The sequence below is a fragment of the Mus musculus genome, chromosome 16, assembly GCF_000001635.26.
Source record: "Mus musculus strain C57BL/6J chromosome 16, GRCm38.p6 C57BL/6J".
NCBI classification, from domain to species: Eukaryota; Metazoa; Chordata; class Mammalia; order Rodentia; family Muridae; genus Mus; species Mus musculus.
Window position 1 is genome coordinate 27,307,367 of NC_000082.6, and position 19,381 is coordinate 27,326,747.

Consider the following 19,381-nt stretch of genomic DNA (forward strand, 5'->3'; position numbering starts at 1 on the left):
AGAGGGAGGGAGGGAGGAAGGGAGGGAGGGAGGGAGAGAGAGAGAGAGAGAGAGAGAGAGAGAGAGAGAGAGAGAGAGAGAGAATGAGAGAGAGAATGAGAGAGAGAGAATGAGAGAGAGAGAGAGAGAGAGAGAGAGAGAGAGAGAGAGAGAGAGTTGGTGAAATGTTCCGCTGAAAATCTGTGGAACTGATGTAAGAGAAAGCAACGACAGGGGTTGGAGTAAGTGGAGTAGAACTGAGACTATAAAAACACAGAAAGAAACTCGCATCAGGGCTAAGTTTGGGATAAGCTGCAGGCAGGACTCTAAAGTTAGGAGCTCTGACTTCTCACAAGGTAAGCCAAATGTGAAAACTGATAAAGATCTCTGGATTAGGTTTCTTTCTAACTGTTGCTTTTATTCCCACATCCTTCTTAACTATTTCATGTATTTCTTGGTTTTGATAAAATTAGAAGCAGCTTTTGATAAGTTTTCCTCTCTACTGTGGAGTGGAAAAATCTAGCATATTTTGTAAAATAAATTAGAAAGAGATAATTGGTAGACACTTCATATTTATTATATGTATTTGTGATCTGTTTGTCTTTTTTATTTCAAAACTGAAAGAAAGAGAGAGAGAGAGAGAGAGAGAGAGAGAGAGAGAGAGAGAGAGAGAGAGAAACTCAGGAGAAATATTCATGGTTTTGTTTCTCACTCACCACAGATGTCTAGTATCAAGAAATGCAAGAAATGGGGTTTTTCTACAAATGATTTAGATAATTTAGATAGATGAGAAGGTTTTTCCAGTCATCTATATTTCTAACAAAATTAGAGCTTAAGAGTAACCCTTAAGAAATAAAATTCTAAACTTATAAATTCTAAAGCATCTTATTTCTCTTATTAGAAAAAACAAATATAATAGCAACAAAGTTAAAGTAGACACATGTTTTGTTCAGTTTTTGAAATGTTCTTGCTACTTACTGATTGAATTAAGTATTACTACTCTAATACATATCTTTGTGCTGTGTTTGAGACAAAATTAAAAATTCTGCTTCAGTTTTTGATCACTACAGTGACATATAAATCCTTACAATTCAATAAATTGAGCTTCAATAGTACAATATTCCTGCTCTGAATTGTATGGGTAGATTATGTAGGTATGGAGCAAAACTATTATCATCATCATTATTAATAATATTATTATCATTATTAGATATGTGGTTACTATGTTTCTGGTTCATCCTTTTGGAAATAAATTATAGCAATTTAAATGGATATGCAGTTACTGAATTAGAATCCTCTAGCATGCTTTACTCCCAAATCAACTGTGCCTGTTGTCCTTTGTCTTTACTTTGGTACAGTTCTTCAAACTGTTTAGTGACTTTCTCCAAGGGCATCATCTGCACAGCATTCATGTCTCCCCTATAATTTTATTGCTCCATAGCCTCAGTCAAGCAATAAAAGGATTTAAGATTGGCATTTGCTTTCTCCCTTTTATTCCACAGGGTTTTAAAGAACTCTTATAAACTGAACCATGAGCAATAAAGGAGAAGATACCTTTGTGTGACAAGATGTAGGAATCTCTGAGTTATATTGTATTTCTATTTCTTCTTCAAATCCTCTTAATGACTTTGGTTGTTGTTTAGTCAACTTTGATCACTTCAGTTTGTCTCAAATGAATATATATATATCTTACTATTATAGTTATGTCCCATCTTCCTATGCACTTCAGGTAAGCCTTAAGCATAAGAGTAGGACTTGGCAGTATTTTGTTATTGGACAGATAAAATAAATACAAGTGGCAAGACTATGAGAAAATATAATGACCAGGGGTCCTTTACCAATTACTTTTCCCATGTTAGAGAGTGTCAGTACCACAAAATCTTCAGGCTAACCTTTAGATGTGATCTAATTTAACTTCTATCAATATGTCGCCTACTGTGTTCCTACCCTCTAGACAAATCTTACTTGGATTTGTTGGTTCAGCCAAAGGAACACAAGCCTTAGATTCTGGAAACTAGATTTCTAATGCCAGTGCCACCCAATAACTGTCTGAAACATGCAGATTGCCTGGGGCATTTCGTAGTAAAACTGAAGTCTCTAGAGATGCCATTGTGTAGTAAAGGTCCTCTCCTAAACCTGGCCATTTTTAGGAGAGTACATTTAACCTTGACAGTGGCTTCAGTGTAGGTCAATTTTCAGATTATACACCACACACACTTACCCCAGATAAATCTAGAGCTGTGCTCTAGAGCAGTGATCAGCATTGCTTGGCAACAGTTGTTCATTGCTTTGGCTGGCTTGAGCTGGGTTTAACTCAGTACTAATATTTCTTCCTTCTAGACATGCTGTCAGCCCAAGTCTTAAAACTAAGCACCCGCTCCTGCCAGCAACAGTGCTCTTCCTCCTCCAACAGTTCTCTGTGTCCCCTTCCTCTCCCTTTCCAACAATGCTATACCTCTTCCCCTCCTTCCAACATCAGTACCAACCATGCCCTCCCTGCTCACACAGGCATTAATTAAATCCTCTCCTGGAATCAAGTTCATTTCTTTCTCTCCAAGTCTTGCTTTCTCAGATATTGGGCTAAATTCAAATACATCTAACATTGCCCTCTTCTTTCCTAAAACTCGGGATTCCTATAGAACTTAAAGCCCTAACCATAGGAAAACCGTACTTTTTTGTTGTTAATTTGTTTGTTTTTTGTTTTTTTTAATTAGATATTTTCTTCATTTACATTTCAAATGCTATACCGAAAGTCCCCTATACCCTCTCCCTGCCTTGCTCCCCAACCTACCCACTCCTGCTTCCTGGCTCTGGCATTCCCCTGTACTGGGGCATATAATCTTTGCAAGACCAAGGCCTCTCCTCCCAATGATGGCTGACTAGGCCATTTTCTGCTGCATATGCAACTAGAGACACAATCTCTGGGTTACTGGTTAGTTCATATTGTTGTTTCTCCTATAGGGTTGCAGACCCCTTCAGTTTCTTGGGTACTTTCTCTATCTTCTCCATTGGAGCCCTGTGTTCCATCCAATAGCTGATTGTGAGCATCCACTTCTGTGTTTGTCAGGCACTGGCATAGCCTCACAAGGGATAGCTATATCAGGGTCCCATCAACAAAATATTGCTGGCATATGAAAACCGTTAAAAAGCATATAATATTAGAAATTCACTTCATTTAATGTGGTCAGAGCTTGAAGAGTACTTATGGCTTGTGTACAAATGAGATTTCTTTCCTTTGTCTTCTACCCAGGCAGGAAAACTGACTGGTTAGAACAGAATGCTAACATTTTCATGGAAATGCTACAACTCAAAGTAGTAATAGCACATCAGACATAACCCTGACTGTTGCTTGGAAAAAGTGTTTCTGGTTTTACTCTTCTTTTATTTAATATGTTTTTTAACTAAAAGACAATTATATCATTTACTGCCTTTCTTTCCTTACCCCCAACCTCCCTTCTAAATCGATGGCATAGTTTTCTTTGATAAGCGCTGTTCCATATTTATAAATAAACACATAAATATAAACCTATCATGGTAAGTTCATCATTATTGTTTTTGTGCATACTTCAGAGAGCTGCCACTTTGTATTAAATAACCAGTTAGTGATCTCACCCATGGGAGATGCTACTTCTCTGTCTCAGCCCTTAATGTTATTTTCATTATTGTCTTGGTATTTCTACGACTATACCATGTTTCTTGATTCTAGACATTAATGTTGTTTCTTAAATTTTAAGTCCAAGGATTACAGCCTTTGTAAAACTGTGTAGAATAGGCTTTTCTTGAAGGATAATAGAACTATTATTTATTGAATGATTGCTATTGCTGATGAGTTCACATGAAGTATTTCTAATCTTCACAATAAATCTGCATTCAGTCTCTATCTCCTTTCCAAAGTAAATAACAAAGAACAAGAATAAGTAACAGGTACTGCTAGAGCTGAGATCCTGTTCTGTGTAACTCAAGAGCTTGCATACTTCCTCTCCTTCTCTTGTTTTAGTAGGAAGTGCAGAAAGTGCAAAGCAATTAGGAGGTTCTGGTCCTGTGGAAACTCAGTTTATCCCAGCTCATCAGCTCCAAACAAAAGAATTGTAATGCATTCCACACGGACTTAACATGCCTGCTGTAAACAAAAAAGGATACACAATAATTTTAAATATTAATATTTTTATTAAACTGTGCAAAAAATTTTTATTTTATCAGTAATTATATTTTATAAACTTCAAAATAGCAAAAACTCTTTGAAGTTAAACATCAAACAAATGCTAATTTCAAGCCCAGTGAGGAAAATTATCAATAATATTCCCATGATGTTTGTAGAACATGATTTTAATATTTTCAACTGTTAATATTCAACAAAAATAATAATTATTTTAAGATATATTTCATTGTTATGTCTCCCTTTTCATTTCCAATTTTAATCTGTACACTGTGCCCTCTGGTTAGTCTGACTAAAGGTTTAGCTATCTTATTGATTTTCTAAAAAAAAAAACCCCAGCTCATTGTATAGTTCTTTTTGTTTTTATTTGGTTGATTTCATCCTGGGTTTGATTATTTCCTGCTATCTAATTCTCTTGGGTGTATTTACTTCCTTTTGTTCTAGAGCTTTCAGGTGTATTGTCAAGCTGCTAGTATAAGCTCTCTTCTGTTTCTTTTTGCAGGCACTTGGAGCTATGAGCTTTCCTCTTAGCACTGCTTTTGTTGTGTCCCATAAGTTTTGAAATGGTGTGTTTTCAATCTCATTAAACTCTAAGAAGCCTTTAATTTCTCTCTTATTTCTTCCTTGACCAAGTTAACATTGAGTAGAGTGTTGTTCAGCTTCCATGTGTATGTGTGCTTTCTATTGCTTTTGTTGGTATTTAAGACCAGCCTTAGTCCATGCTGATCTCATAAAGTGCATGGGGTTATTTCAAGCTTCTTGTATCTGTTGGGGCCTGTTTTGTGACCAGTTATATGGGCAATTTTGGAGAAGGTATTGTGAAGTGCTGTGAAGAAGGTATATTCTTTTGCTTTAGGATGAAATGTTCTATAAATATCTATTAGATCCATTTGTTTCATAATTTCTGTTAGCTTCACTGTGTCTCTGTTTAGTTTCTGTTCCCATGATCTGTCCATTACTGAGAGTGGGGTGTTAAAGTCTCCCACTATTATTGTGTGGGGTGAGATGTGTACTTTGAGCTATAGTAAACTATCTTTTGTGAATGTGGGTTCCCTTGCATGTAATGCATAGAACTGAGGAAAAGTTTAGGTCAGGTAAGAATACCTGGGGAGAGATTAGAAGGAAGGAGAAGGAAAAAGAAAAGAAAAAAGGTCAATTAGCGGAGGTCTCTAGGAGAAGGAGCCTATACTCATCACTAGATGAGCTCAAGGAGCCAGTTCTTAATAGTTCTGAATCAGATGAAAAGGCTATTAGGGCCTGGAATGTTCAGACTTGAGAGGTCTTCTTGGTAGATTTTTTTTCTTTAATGAGTATGAAGTGTCCTTCTTTATCTTTTTTTATAACTTTTGGTTAAAAGTCAATTTTATTCAATATTAGAATGGCTACTCCATCTTGTTTCTTGGGACTGTTTTCTTGGAAAATTGTTTTCTAGCCCTTTACTGTGAGGTAGTGTCTGTCTTTGTCACTAAGGTGGGTTTCCTGTATGCAAAATGCTGGGTCCTGTTTAGGTATCCAGTCTGTTAGCCTATGTCTCTTTTGGGGAATTGAGTCCATTGATGTTAAGAGATATTAAGGAAAAGTGATAGTTGCTTCCTGTTATTTTTGTTGCTAGAGGTGGAGTTATGTTGTGTTGCTATCTTTCAGATTTGTAGCTTAAGATTACTTTCTTGCTATTTCTAGGGAGTAGTTTCCCTCCTTGTGTTGGTGTTTTCTATCTATTATCCTTTGTAGGGCTGGATTTGTGGAAAGATATTGTGTAAATTTGGTTTTGTCATGGAATATCTTGTTTTCTCCATCTATGGTAATTGAGAGATTTTCTGGGTATAGTAGCCTGGGCTAGCATTTGTGTTCTCTTAGGATCAGTATGAATTCTGCCCAGGATCTTCTAGCTTTCATAGTCTCTGGCAAGAAGTCTGGTGTAATTCTGATAGGTCTGCCTTTATATGCTACTTGACCTTTTTCCCTTGCTGCTTTTAATATTCTTTCGTTGTTTAGTGCATTTGATGTTTTGATTATTATGTGACAGGAGGAATTTCTTTTCTGGTCCAGTCTATTTGGAGTTTTGTAGGCTTCTTGTATGTGCATGGACATCTCTTTCTTTAGGTTAGGGAAGTTTTATTCTATAATTTTGTTATAGACATTTACTGGCCCATTAAGCTGAGAATCTTCACTCTCTTCTATACCTATTATCCTTAGGTTTCATCTTCTCATTGTGTCCTGGATTTCCTGGATGTTTTGGGTTAGGAGCTTTTTGCTTTTTGCATTTTCTGTGACTGGTGTGTCAATGCTTTCTATGGTAACTTCCGCACCTGAGATTCTTTCTTCTATTTCTTGTATTGTGTTGGTAATGATTGCATCTATGACTTCTGATCTCTTTCCCAGGTTTTCTAACTCTAAGGTTGTCTCCGTTTATGATTTCTTTATTGTTTCTATTTCCATTTTTAGATCTTGGATAGTTTCGTTTATTTTCTTCACCTGTTTGATTGTGTTTTCCTGTAATCATTTAAGGGATTTTTGTGTTTCCTCTTTAAGGGCTTCTAGGTGTTTACCTGTGTTCTCCTGTGTTTTCTTTAAGGGAGTTATTTTTATGTCCTTCTTAAAGTCCTTTATCACCATTGTGAGATGTGATTTCAAATCCAAATTTTGCTTTTCCAGTGTAATGGGTAATCCAGGAATTGCTATGGTGAGAGAATTGGGTTCTGATGATGCCAAGTCACCTTGGTTTCTGTTGCTTATGTTTTTACACTTGCCTTCTGCCATCTGGTTATCTCTAGTGCTACCTGCCCTCACTACATCTGACTGGAGCCTGTCCTTCCTGTGATCCTGGTTGTGTCAGAACTCCTCAGAGTTCAGCTGTCTCTGTGATTCAGTGATTCATTGATTCTGGAATCCTGTGATCCTGAGATCCTGGGTGTGTCAGAGCTCCTGGAAATCCAGCTGCCTCTGGGACTCTGAGATCCTGGTTTGACCAAGCTCCAGGGATCCTGGGATCCTGGGTGTGTTAAAGCACCTGGTAGTGGAGCTTCTGGCGTCACTTGTGGGACTGGCAGTGGAGTTAGCATCCAAGGTCTACTCACGGCAACAGACCAGACTGGAAGGAACTTGTGCCACTGGTCAGGTGGAGTTCCTGTGTTCCTGGGTTCCGCTGGTCCCAGTTACTTCCTGGTGTTGGGGCAGATGTTGTGTCTTCCTCACCTCTGATCCTATGATGCAAATTTTCTTTAAAGATTATCCAAATATTGAAGAAAGAATATGCTCTTGCAAGAAGAAATTTGTGGGCTGCTCAAGTAGGCAACTAGGGTCGGGCAGGTGTCTGTGTCCAAATCTCACATTCCTAACATGTAAAATATGACAACTTAACATCATGTTGTTAGGTGGAAGAAAATTCATATTTACTTTTTTATTTACATTTTAGAGAGTATTTTTCATTGCTTCTAGTGGCTAATTTTATGTCACTTAAGTATAAGATTAATGTTAACTGTTGTATATGTAGAAGGGAGGATAAATGATGGAGTGGTAATAGTCTACTTTCTCCTCATTCCACTTATCTACCTTGACCTTCTGAAAACCTTTCCATGTTATAGTTTCCATGTTTCAAACATGTGCATTTGTGTGCAACTCTGTCAGCATTTTCTCTATCTACAGTGTCAAAGGCTGTATTTTGTCCCATTGGTGAGTATCAGAAATAACTAATTTTATTCAAAGATTTGGCTATAATAACAGGCTAAAGTGTTTTTTTTTTCTGGTTGTGAGGAGCATTGTTTCACACCATCATTTATCTATGCAGAGGTCTAATTGCCATTTGGCATTTAATAAGATGTCTGAAGCTAGCTCCAAGGGTGATTCTTGGGGGTTGTGATGTGTATCACTTCCACAGGGATGAGGATGTGGAATGGTACTGAATGTGACTGGACTCTAGCATGGATTTAATCAAACTTCATTGTTAGTGTAAAAACTTGCCCGTGTTTTCTCTTAACCTAGCTTAGCATGTTGATATAAGTTAGATTCCATATCATTTAAACTTGGTTATTAATATCTACCATGTGCTTGTGCTTACCTCCTAATTAAGACTGCTTTCTAAAATATACAATGTTGCCTGGCAGGCATTTTTCAAGGTGCAAACATGGACTGGTGAATATCACACAGCCACTGCCCTTGAGGAGCTTGTGAACACAGTCAAACAGTGTAAATGGATTTAAGCATTTTGGTGGTGGTGTTACTGGAATCATTCTTTAGGGTAACATGTTGAGCTTCATCCTTCTCTACTAATTTTTAAAGATTATGATTAAGAATTTTTTCTAATTCCAGAGGCACTTAATTCAAGTTTAATTGTTTTAATATTAGAAACCTATAGTAGATGAAATGGTGTCAAATTAAAGAAAATCAGTTGATAAATGTATATGTGTGTGTAATTATATCTTTATAATTATATGTATAATTACATACATTATGAGAAATGGAAATACATATTGCATATTTGTATATGTACATTATATAATATTAGCATATATATGTGTATATATGTATATATATAAATGTGTGTGTATATATAATATCAGCTAAGGGGAAGTCTTTATGGAAGCATTTTAAAATAACTTTCCCTGAGTGTTGCAAGTTGAAAGAATGATAATTTGTGTATATATATATATATATATATATATACATATATATATATATATATATATATGTGTGTGTGTGTGTGTGTGTATGAAACTAGTGTATACATATATATGTTATATATATTATGCTAGTGTATACATATACATGCTATACATATATGTATACACTAGCATAATATATATGTATGTATGTATGTATGTATGTATGTATGTGTCACTCACTGGCTTCAGAAAAGTAAGTAAACATCAGAGTTCAGTGAGCCAAGGCCCATGTCACTTGATACAGAGAGGAAAAGACTTGCCCAAAACTGAATCATTAGGTAGTAGTCAGGCTAGGATGAAGCCTGCTGTTCATGACTCCTGCATCTGCTCTACTTTTATAATAAGCCTCAGATTTTGAGTTAATCAATTCCTCTTTGGGATCTCTTTCAGAATGACAATCTGTTGTCCTTCTGGTTTCTCCTGTTCCTGAATTCTTCTCTACTGACAAGGAGTTCTGCATGACTATGAGATGAGGGGAAGGGGACATTTAAAAATCTTAGTGTGATTTTAGAGTCTAGTTAGGATGGTGCTCACACGCCTTGTGCATTGAGGAGCACGTGCATTTCCACATGAGGAATAATAGTATGGCAGTTGAGTGAACAGGGGCAGCTGGCCATGACAGAGAGTCAGTGCTAGTGCTTATTGGTAAAATATTAAGCCTGGTAAAGGCTTTGCCCTCGATCACAGTGGGAAAGACTTAAGAAAAGGTTAGAAAATAGATCAGTTAATATATCCTCTATTTTTAATTGATTGTATTCAATTTTTAATTTATTTCTATTGAAAATGAGGGTGGATGGGTGATATGTTAAATGTTTCCAATCTAGATATTAGAGAAAATTAAAAATTTCCACATCCTACTAAAAATGTACCCACAAAACTAGTACCACCGTGAATTTCCGATGTTTGGGTCAACTATCGCTAAGTTAGGTGATTATCATAAAGTTCCAAACTAAAAAACAACTTTAACGATCTAAAGAGTTTTTTCACCACTAGTCTTCAAATACATATTTTAAGAATCTTAGTTCAAAAGTGCATCCGATCAGGCACCATCTCCTTTAGCTTCCCCTCTTCTCTGTCTATGTTACAGAACATTTGATCCATTACGACACACCACCAACATTCTAATTCCTTTGTTCACTGACTATTACTAAACTGGAAACTACTTTCTTCACACTCAAGTCCCTATTTTGGAGTCCACATTTCAGTTTGCTTTAAAACAATGAGTAATGGGCTTTATTTCATTAATGAAGATGACAACACATTGTATCTCTCTCCATGGATCTATGCTCCACTACTACAACCTAGGGTTGGAAGATCCTTTCCAGATATAAGAAATTGTCATATGGGGAAAGTCTAAAAGGTGGTTTCAAATATTTCACAAAGTAAAGTATTTACCAAGATGATTAAATAGTCCAATTGTAATACATAACACAAAATATGATGGAGTGTTTAATATATACTATACATTTTATTGTAATAAATAGTATCTAGGCATACTAAAATGTACTATATAAAATGTCCCAATGACTTACAAATGAGACACCTACAAAATCTTAAAAGGTATATTCTGTGCCTTGTTTGCTTTAGAATTCTTTATAACTCCAAGAAATATAACTTAAAAAGCTACTCAGTTAAAGTGGGAAATCTAGCATGGTATACAACCACAACCCTGACACTTCGGGAACTAATGTAGAATAATTATGAATTTGGGTTTACCCTGGGCTACATGACTTAAAAGAAAAGAAAGAAAGCAGTTAATGTGTTAGGGTTTTTTTTTTTTTAATTTGTACTTTACTTCTCCTTTGGTGAATTTGTACAAAAAATATTCATTGAGAGTTTCTTCTGTGATTTGGAGAGCACATTGGTCCTAAGAAACCTTTAAATCATGGGCTATATTTATTCACTATCAACAAAATAGAAAAATGTGGCTAAACCTGGTCATTTTCTTCCCTCCCTATAATTTCCTCTGTTTCTAATTTCGTAGCAATCAAGTTTGAATGAGTTAATCAAATGTCGCTTGTTCAGCAGGTGCCAGAGTGCTTATTTATGTTAGTGTGCAAAGCCATATTTAGGAGCTCAGTCTGTTGGTTTACTGGATACAAGCATGGCTTTAAAACATTAAATACATGTATTTAAACTCGGCGTTTATTTTTACACCTTCCTATCCAAAATGATCAGGATGTGGCTATCTGTTAGAGGATATATTAAAACTGTTTTTGTATATACGCCCAAGGTCTGAAATACTCCTGTTAGACGTAATCATCAGTATTGAAAACACAATTATTCTGTTCCATTTAAAAGCCTGTGGGCTTGAAAGAAACGTTGGTTGGTAAGATGTTCATAAAAATAGGTAAAGAAAATCCACATGGGAAGACTTGTAAAACAGATCACTTTGGCACTTTAAAAACTATTTTTAGAGAAATAAAAACTAAAGAAGGTAAACAGGAGGATTGGAATTTCCCTTTGATTAAATGGGAGTGTTACTTCTCAATGTAGGGATATAAGAAATCTGGGATCATTTTTAAAATGCAGCTATACTTTTTAGGTATCTTTCTTTGTACACATGAAAATAAAAGAAACAAGCAAAATCTGGAGAAAAGTATAAACAAAGAAGTGACAAGTTTCCTGGAGGAAAAGCTAATGCTTTTTGTTGATATTTTAATTAAATGGTATTTTAATCAAACGATTAATGCTATGCTCTCTGAAGGTTTTTGTTTTCTATATTTGGAGATATAATTTCATTTATCATTTTCCTACACTCTATGAATATATCAACTAAATACCATCTTGCCAAACAGAAAACACACACTTTGCTTTCCCTTTCCTGAAATGGTAGGATACAGACAAGATGTTAATGACTGGCATTAGCCTCAAGTTTCCAAAGGAGAATAATTAATGTCATAACAAACAAGTAGTTTAAGCTAATATTATTGGATTTGATAAAACAAACATTGTAGACATGGCGAAGATCTTTTTCTTTGTTTTAAATCTTAAGCAAGACATTATGAAGATGTTATTCTGTCTATAAAATAATTATTCATGTCAGTGCATATGACAAATTACTAAGATCTACTGTCAGATTTCACAGCAATAATAAGGAAGTATAAAGTCAGGGGACATAGTAACACATACATAGTTACTAAAGCAATGTTGCATAATGGCATATAGATGTTGCTTCATGTGCAAATAATAGAGAACATATAAGAGAAAGGCCTTATAGGTCAATCAATTCCATCCTATTGAATTTTTTGAAATAAAAATTATTTCTCACTTCATAAATTAGAAAATTAAAGCTCAGGTGAGTTAAATAAACCATGTCCAAGATGATAGCAACACTAAAGCAAAATGAGACTCAAAACCAATTCTTCAAATTCCAAAGTCTTTTTCTGTTTGTCCTAGAAAGTGTTCTAAGAAATCATTTTATAAGAAGATTAAGCCTGTGGTCTTCCATCACTTCAATGGGCAATTCCTCTTCCTTTACTATGCTGTATTTTAAGATGATCACATCAAACGTCCAGGCAACAAACTTAATGGAATCAGTGATGAGCTGTAATCAGAAACATAGTGTTTTAATGTAAAAACTGAAATTTGTAAATGTGTTCCTGCTTACTATTCATAGTTAACAAATGTAGTATACTCAATTGTGTTTGCTCTCTAAAATTAACTTCCTTACATTTCTTCAAAATCTTATTAATTTTACTCCCACCTTTATCTTCCTTCCATAGAGGTAACCATAATCAAGAAACAAGTTTTGATGAAATACACACACACACATACACACACAGAGATAGATAGATAGATAGATAGATAGATAGATAGATAGATAGATAGATAGATAGAAGGATATATGGATAGATAGCTAATAGGTAGGTAGATAGACAGACAGAACACAACATATGGAATTGTTTTGAATACTTACATAGCAATGTATATAATAGTTTGTATAATGTAGATAGTTTTATGTCATGTATATGTTTTACATTTCCATATTTACCCAAAAGAATTACTTTGAAATCCACACATACATATAAATATTAAATTCATTTGTTTTAATACTAAATATCCATTTGGGTAGTATCATTTAAACCCATAATTTGAATGTTTCTCATTTAATTCAGGTCACGCTCTCTTGAATTAGAGCACCTCAATTGATTTTTATTTGTACTACTAAAAGAAGTGAGGTTATGAACATTCCAACAGCTATATCCTTACAAGCACGTAGACATTTCTCAAGGATATAAACCTAGAATTGAAATAAAGGAACAGTTGTTGAAACCTGACTATTTTTAACCTCTCTTTGTATTTTGCCCAGTTTCCCTCAAACAACTCTGTGCAGTTCTAAGTCTACCAAGAATTTTTGTAACTTTTTTCCCAAATACTTCTAACACTTGCAGTGAAGAATTTTTAATGTGAAGTGCATAGTATGCAATGGTATTTGTGCTGTGGGGTATACCATTGTTTTCTCTTTTCTTTGAAATATCTATTTATAATAACTTGGGCCTATTTTTTATTTGATTATCTTGTTTTTATACTTTACTAATCAGAGTGAATTATGTGTCCTAGTAGCTTTTTTTTCTTATTTATACATGTTGGAAAAATCATCTCTGTTATTTTGTTATTAGGATTTGGTAGAATCTCAACCTACAAAATTTTCTAATTTTAGAATATTAAATTTTGACACTTTTTAAATAACATATTCACCTTTTGAATCTTGTTTAAGGAATCTTGATTCAACAAAGATTATTAAGATATTCTCTTATTGAATGTATAGTGTTTTCAGAATTTTTAATTTAAATGCTTTCATGGGTACCATGAGCCTGTTTCAGAGAGAGGCCCAATGCTTTATTCTCTCACATTTTTGTCAAAATGAAGTTGTAATCTCTCCACTGCTTCAGTAATAAAATTGTATAATATTGATGTCTCAGATATTTGTCTAGCTTTAACTAAGTTATTATTATAGATATATACATAAAATGTGCGTTACCTTGGAAATAAATCCTTTATATATTTTGTTACAGGAGACTGACAGATTTTATTAGGCATTATTTAGGTTCGTTGACATGCACTGCAGCACATAGAAGTGAATGGCTTTACTTCTAAGAAACTTCATTAGCTTCTGTTTTCTGTATTTATATTTCAAACTAATTACTATAAACTCTGATGTATCTGATCCTAGATGCTGGACTGGAGATTGGCAAGTACACACTTCATCCTGGCTATGATTGTGATGCTGTGGGGCTCAGGAAAGGCATTCTCTGTGGACTTAGCATCACAGGTAATGGAAAGAAGCTTAGGATGTCACATGAAAGGGCACAGGAGATAGCTCAGCCATTAAAATGTTATTCAAGTAATCATGAGAGCATGAATTCAGATCCCCAGCACCCATAGGCAAGCTGGCTACAGCAACAGGCACCCATGAGTCCAGTACTGGGGATGTTAAGACAGAACTTCTGATACTTTTTAGCTAGCCAGTCTACCCTTGTCAGTGAGCTCCATATTCAGCAAGAGTGCCTAGCTTAAAAAATAAAATAAAGTAAAATACTTGATGTTAGCCTCTGACCTATTTTCACACACACACACACACACACACACACACACACACACACACACACACCATGATTATATTTTAAGAAACATAAGCTTTTTATACTACAATCAGAAGATCATAGTATAACCATCTTCAGAACACAAACTCAAGAAGATAAACATTTTTGTGTTACTTACTTTCATTGCCAATGGCATTCAAGGTCACAGACTTCAAATACATAAATGATAATAACTATTGAGTTAAGAGAATTCAGAGCAAGTGACTTAGATATTTTTAAAAGTTAATAAGATCTGTATTCCTCAAAAAAATAAAAAAGTAAAAATTAATTTATTATCACTACAAACATTTTAATTTCATCATTGCATCAACATGAGATATTATTGTATAAAATATAAAGTTGGTTGCATGCTGAATTTTACATAGTTTTGGCCAAACCTTTTATTACAATAGGACACAAAATTATGGGGTTTTTTTATTATATTAGTTGGAAGACTAAAAACCCTTTCCAGATGTTTCAGTTCCTGTTATTTTGTCTGTGGTCTTTTGTTCTCTCAAGAAGATGCTTTTTCAGGGCTTGGTAGGCTGTGACCATTGGCTTCATACAGTAGTCAAGAGTATTGCAGCCAGATACTGCTGACTGAATAATGTTCTAAGATTCTTGCAGGCCACAGGTATAGGCACCTGTTACACCCCTGGCACAGTCCTAGGATGTTCAGAATCCCCAGCCCTTAACAGCAGGGAGTAGTACAAGTTCTGGCCCTAAAGTGTCTAAGGTTCGTAAGGCCTGCCAAATGTCTCTGGTATAATTCCAAAGACTGTGATTTTACTTTCCTAGCTGTTTAGAAGCATGTGACCTTCAAACTCAGGTCCCTGATCATTCACACCTTCTCTTGACTGCTTCCATTTATTTTGTTTCTGCCTTGGAGGATCTCTGGACAAACTCTCCAATTATCTCTTTCTGCTGTGGTGGTCACAGCTGCCCTTGAAGAGAAAGTAACCAGCATTGATTTGTACCTACCTTGGTGCCTGCTACCCCTCTGCTGCCAGCTCCTGTCTTTGTTGTAAAAATTGTGAAGTGTTTCTGAAGCTCTGCCTTGCCTCTGCAACCATAAAGGTGGCAGGAAAAGCCACTGCCAGAGAAGAAGTTTTGCAGTGGACCTAACATTGCATGGGCAGAAGAGGATTTCTATCAGTCAGTAGTTTAGCAGATGAGCTCAATGAGCTTAAACAGCCAGCAATACAGACTGCTTACAGAAAATCTTCATGAAAATATGTTTACACTAATCATGGCATTGCTGGTTTTATACCAAAAGCAATGGTCCATCTGCTAGGCCACCCCTCTGAGCCTGGTGGGAGTAATTGGAGGGGAGATCCAGCCCAGCTGATTTAAAACAGTGTCATGACTCAGTAGCTAGCAGTTTCCCCTGTCTTACAGTCCTCAGGCCACCTCTTTAGTATCTGAAGTGGTTAAGCATTATTGTGTGTGGCAGGTAATGGTGATGTGTATGTGATGGGTACTCAGCATGAGGGTATTGTGCTCAAGGCCACCAAGGTAAAGTTTATCAACTGTCCTTTAAGGAGTTGAGTCGTTCCATCCCACTATTTGTCTTGAAAAAACTCAAAGGGAAATAAACATCAAAGAATCTACAGTAAGAACACATTAAAGTTAATATTAGCAGCACTCTACCAATGCTCACCACCTGATTAGAACCCAGCAGAGATCTAGGACTCCCCAGTCTGTCTCACTTTTGTCAAAAGTAAAAGATCGTTGCCTTCAAAGTTATGTCTCCCTACCTCTTTGTGGAGTCTCTCCTGGGACTTAGCACCCTTCTTCCTCACATCTTTGTTGTGATCCACCTTGTGACCCAAGGAAGCATGCGAGTAAAGGGAGAAGGAAAGAAATGCTGAGGACACATCTCCTCCTAGAGAGTAGTCTCAGGTGCCTAGTACAGAAGCAGTCTTCTGTGACTATGGAGGAGCTTGGGATTTGTAACAACAGCAGCTTCTAAAACGCTGGTCCTGGGATTCAGAAGATAAAAGAGACTCCCCACACTGAACAGTCTCAGACTTTTATGCCTAGCATGAAGTACAAAGAGAAAACATACATAGCAGATAAACAAATAAAATTTGCCTGGAACAGTACTATTCTTGGGGTAGTTCTACACATTGTTTATACTTTGTTAATAAATCATATGGGCTGAGATATTAGTTTCCTAGGGCACAGAAACAGCATTTTGTATATTTTCACCTCCCTTACCTCTAATGCAGAACCTGGAACACAATGAGATGCCAGTGGCTAATGTCATGGAAGTAAAATAGAATGACAGAACAAAAAATTCAGATTTTTGTTATAAGCAAAGTGTCAGGACAGACATTGCATAGAAGTAATAAAAGCTTAATCAGATAGCCACTATTCTTGTGTTACTTATACTTTAATAAGAAATGTAAATTTGTGGTAACATATTATTTAAAGTAAATTGTAATGTAGGGATGAAAGAGATACAGAGGGAGTACTATGATAGATAAGGAAGGATGCAGTTGTTCTGGGGCTGAATCTGAAAGACTAATCAGTAAATTTAAAATTTTAGAAACATGCTGGAAGGGGAGGTGTTGTTCTTTTCTCCTGGGTGTATTCTACCTCTGTAGGTTTTAGTCCCACAAAGTTTAGTTTTTGTTCTAAATCATAACCCTGGGAGAACATAAAAGGATCAACAGGCATGTCATCTAGTGGTAGGAAATGGCTATTGCTAATTGTGTACATACTTATATTTCATGATATAAGTGAATGGGAGTACCTTTATCTTCCCTGTAGGAGTTTGGAACAGCAAGCTTGCAGTCTCCACCCACAGCCAGAGAAGAGAAGTCAGCCACTGAGCTTTCGGCTAAGCTCCTGCGTCTTGATGATCTGGTGTCCTTAGAGAATGACGTATTTGAGACCAAGAAAAAGAGAAGCTTCTCTGGCTTTGGGTCTCCCCTTGACAGACTCTCAGCTGGGTCTGTAGAGCATAGAGGGAAACAAAGGTAGGTGGACAAGGAAAATAACCCCATGGACTGGCTCTTCCATTTTAGAGTCTGCAACATGATCCCACATGGGCCAAGAAGTGGGAGTGGGTGGGTAGGGGAGCAGGGTGGGGGGGAAGGTACAGGGAATTTTGGGGATAGCATTTGAAATGTAATATATATATATATATATATATATATATATATATATATATATATATATATATATACACACACACACACACACATATATATATATATCAAGGCAAATAAAAAATCATGGAAAACATAGATGTGAACAGAAACTGAGTGTGCTGGCCAACTTGTGGGTCAAATGATTATTTAGAAGCAGGAGGAATATGGTGGTTTGCTTTAATATCTTAGTGTGGTTCTCAAGGAAGACATTCTTACATGTAGTTTAAAATACTATTGTTTGTGGTAGGTAAAGGCAGTGTGTATGTGATGGGTACTCAGTCACTTGAGAATGCTACTTCAAAGGTATAGGCAGAGCAGTGTTTTCATGTTATTCTTAATACAGAGCTTCTTAAAACAATATGAATTAATATATCTCCTACAGTGGATGCTCTGCAGCAAAGGATGTTCAGAATTTGTTTTGAAGCACACTTGTTTAAATCAAATTTCTTTTTTTTTCTGGCCATGTGTTTCACACAAAATATTCCATAATGTTTGGATTACTCCTCTCTAAATCGAATATAAATACTTACCAATATAAAATCAGATGACAAAGTCAATCGGAAGTGTTTTGTAAGCTACTAATAGTTATAATACGATTAGAATATATTCTTCGATGTTCTCCCTTAGTTAATGGTTAAAGAATAACTGGATTACTCTCAGTAAGTTAAACCACCAATCTACACATAATTCATTTTTTACCCCAACTGTTCCTCTCGCTGCATATTGCATATTATAGTGCCATAAGAGTCCCCTCATACCACATCTTATTTTCACTGTCCTCTAATCCCAGTGTGTGTGTGTGTGTGTGTGTGTGTGTGTGTGTGTGTGTAAACATAATTATTTCCCCCTCACTAAAGCTTCTCTGATTCTAACCTAGTTATTTGTTTTTCAAATTGATTGTTTCTGGTCTTTCTTTATCTCTTTCTTTACACTATCTCCACCATTTTATCACAAACCCATCCTATTCTTCTGTCCCTTGATGATGATCATCTACATAAAAATGCTTGTATGAAACATTTCCCATTGCTTATAGAGTGAAGATTAACTGGTCAAGAAATACTGCAAAATATTTCTGGAATAGCACTCCATGCTTTTCCATCATCAACATATCTTCTGCCAAGAACCCCTTGGTTTATTCAGTATCATGACTGGTTCTGTTTGGTGATTCCATGATTATAAATAATAAAGTTGCAGAAAGCAATGTCTTTCAGTCCTGAAAATTTCTCAAAGTTCTACTAGGAATGGAACCATTCACTAGAGATTGAAGTTCATTTAAACTGTAATTAAAAACCAACCTATAACCTATTTTGAAATTTATATACTCTAAAACAGACAAATAAAGATTTAGTTACATTTTGAGTCTAAGTATGATGTCATACTCCTCCCAGTGGGAAGGAGAAGGGACACACATGCACGCATGCGCACACATATATGCATGCTAACTAATCCTCAATCCGAATTATAGACATTACCATAAACCAACTTTATGAACCAATGAGATTTTTAGGTTACTTACATAAATGTGGGTGAAGGGTCACGTACAGGAGCAGAAAGAAAGATGACTCAAAGTCAGCTGTATCACCGAAGCTCGCTGAGAACTTGAAACACACTGCACAGCCTACAGGCAGCTTAACAGTTTGGAACTTGTCCTTTCTAGGTTCCTCAGTTGATCTGAGCTTCTTCAAGGCAGCTCAGTTTGCCCCTGCTTGCCTGGTTTGTGAGTCATCTAAGCCACTTGTCTATCTAAGTATGTCTCTACTATTTATATACTCTTGGAAAGGAAGTGGTCTAGTAAATCTGGTTGGTTTCAGGGACTTCCTGATGCTATTTATGAGTGTTTAC

General features: G+C 35.9%; 1 protein-coding gene and 1 long non-coding RNA gene across 2 annotated transcripts in view; one reads left to right on the forward strand and one right to left on the reverse strand.

Annotated features, from left to right (window-relative positions):
* Positions 1 to 274: 274 nt before the first annotated feature.
* The window catches only part of Ostn (osteocrin), a 43,569-nt gene continuing 24,462 nt past the window's right edge, over positions 275 to 19,381 (forward strand). The window contains exons 1-3 of the mRNA NM_198112.2: positions 275 to 335; positions 13,973 to 14,071; positions 17,157 to 17,365. Of these exons, the coding sequence (NP_932780.1) occupies positions 13,973 to 14,071; positions 17,157 to 17,365 (308 nt within the window). The 5' untranslated portion in view covers positions 275 to 335. The remainder of the gene's footprint in view (positions 336 to 13,972; positions 14,072 to 17,156; positions 17,366 to 19,381) is intronic.
* On the reverse strand, positions 10,578 to 19,275 carry Gm32312. Its single transcript, XR_384789.1, has 3 exons — positions 19,056 to 19,275; positions 17,140 to 17,340; positions 10,578 to 12,343 (listed from the first exon to the last, which is right to left on the reverse strand). It is a non-coding gene; the product is annotated as a predicted gene, 32312 (long non-coding RNA).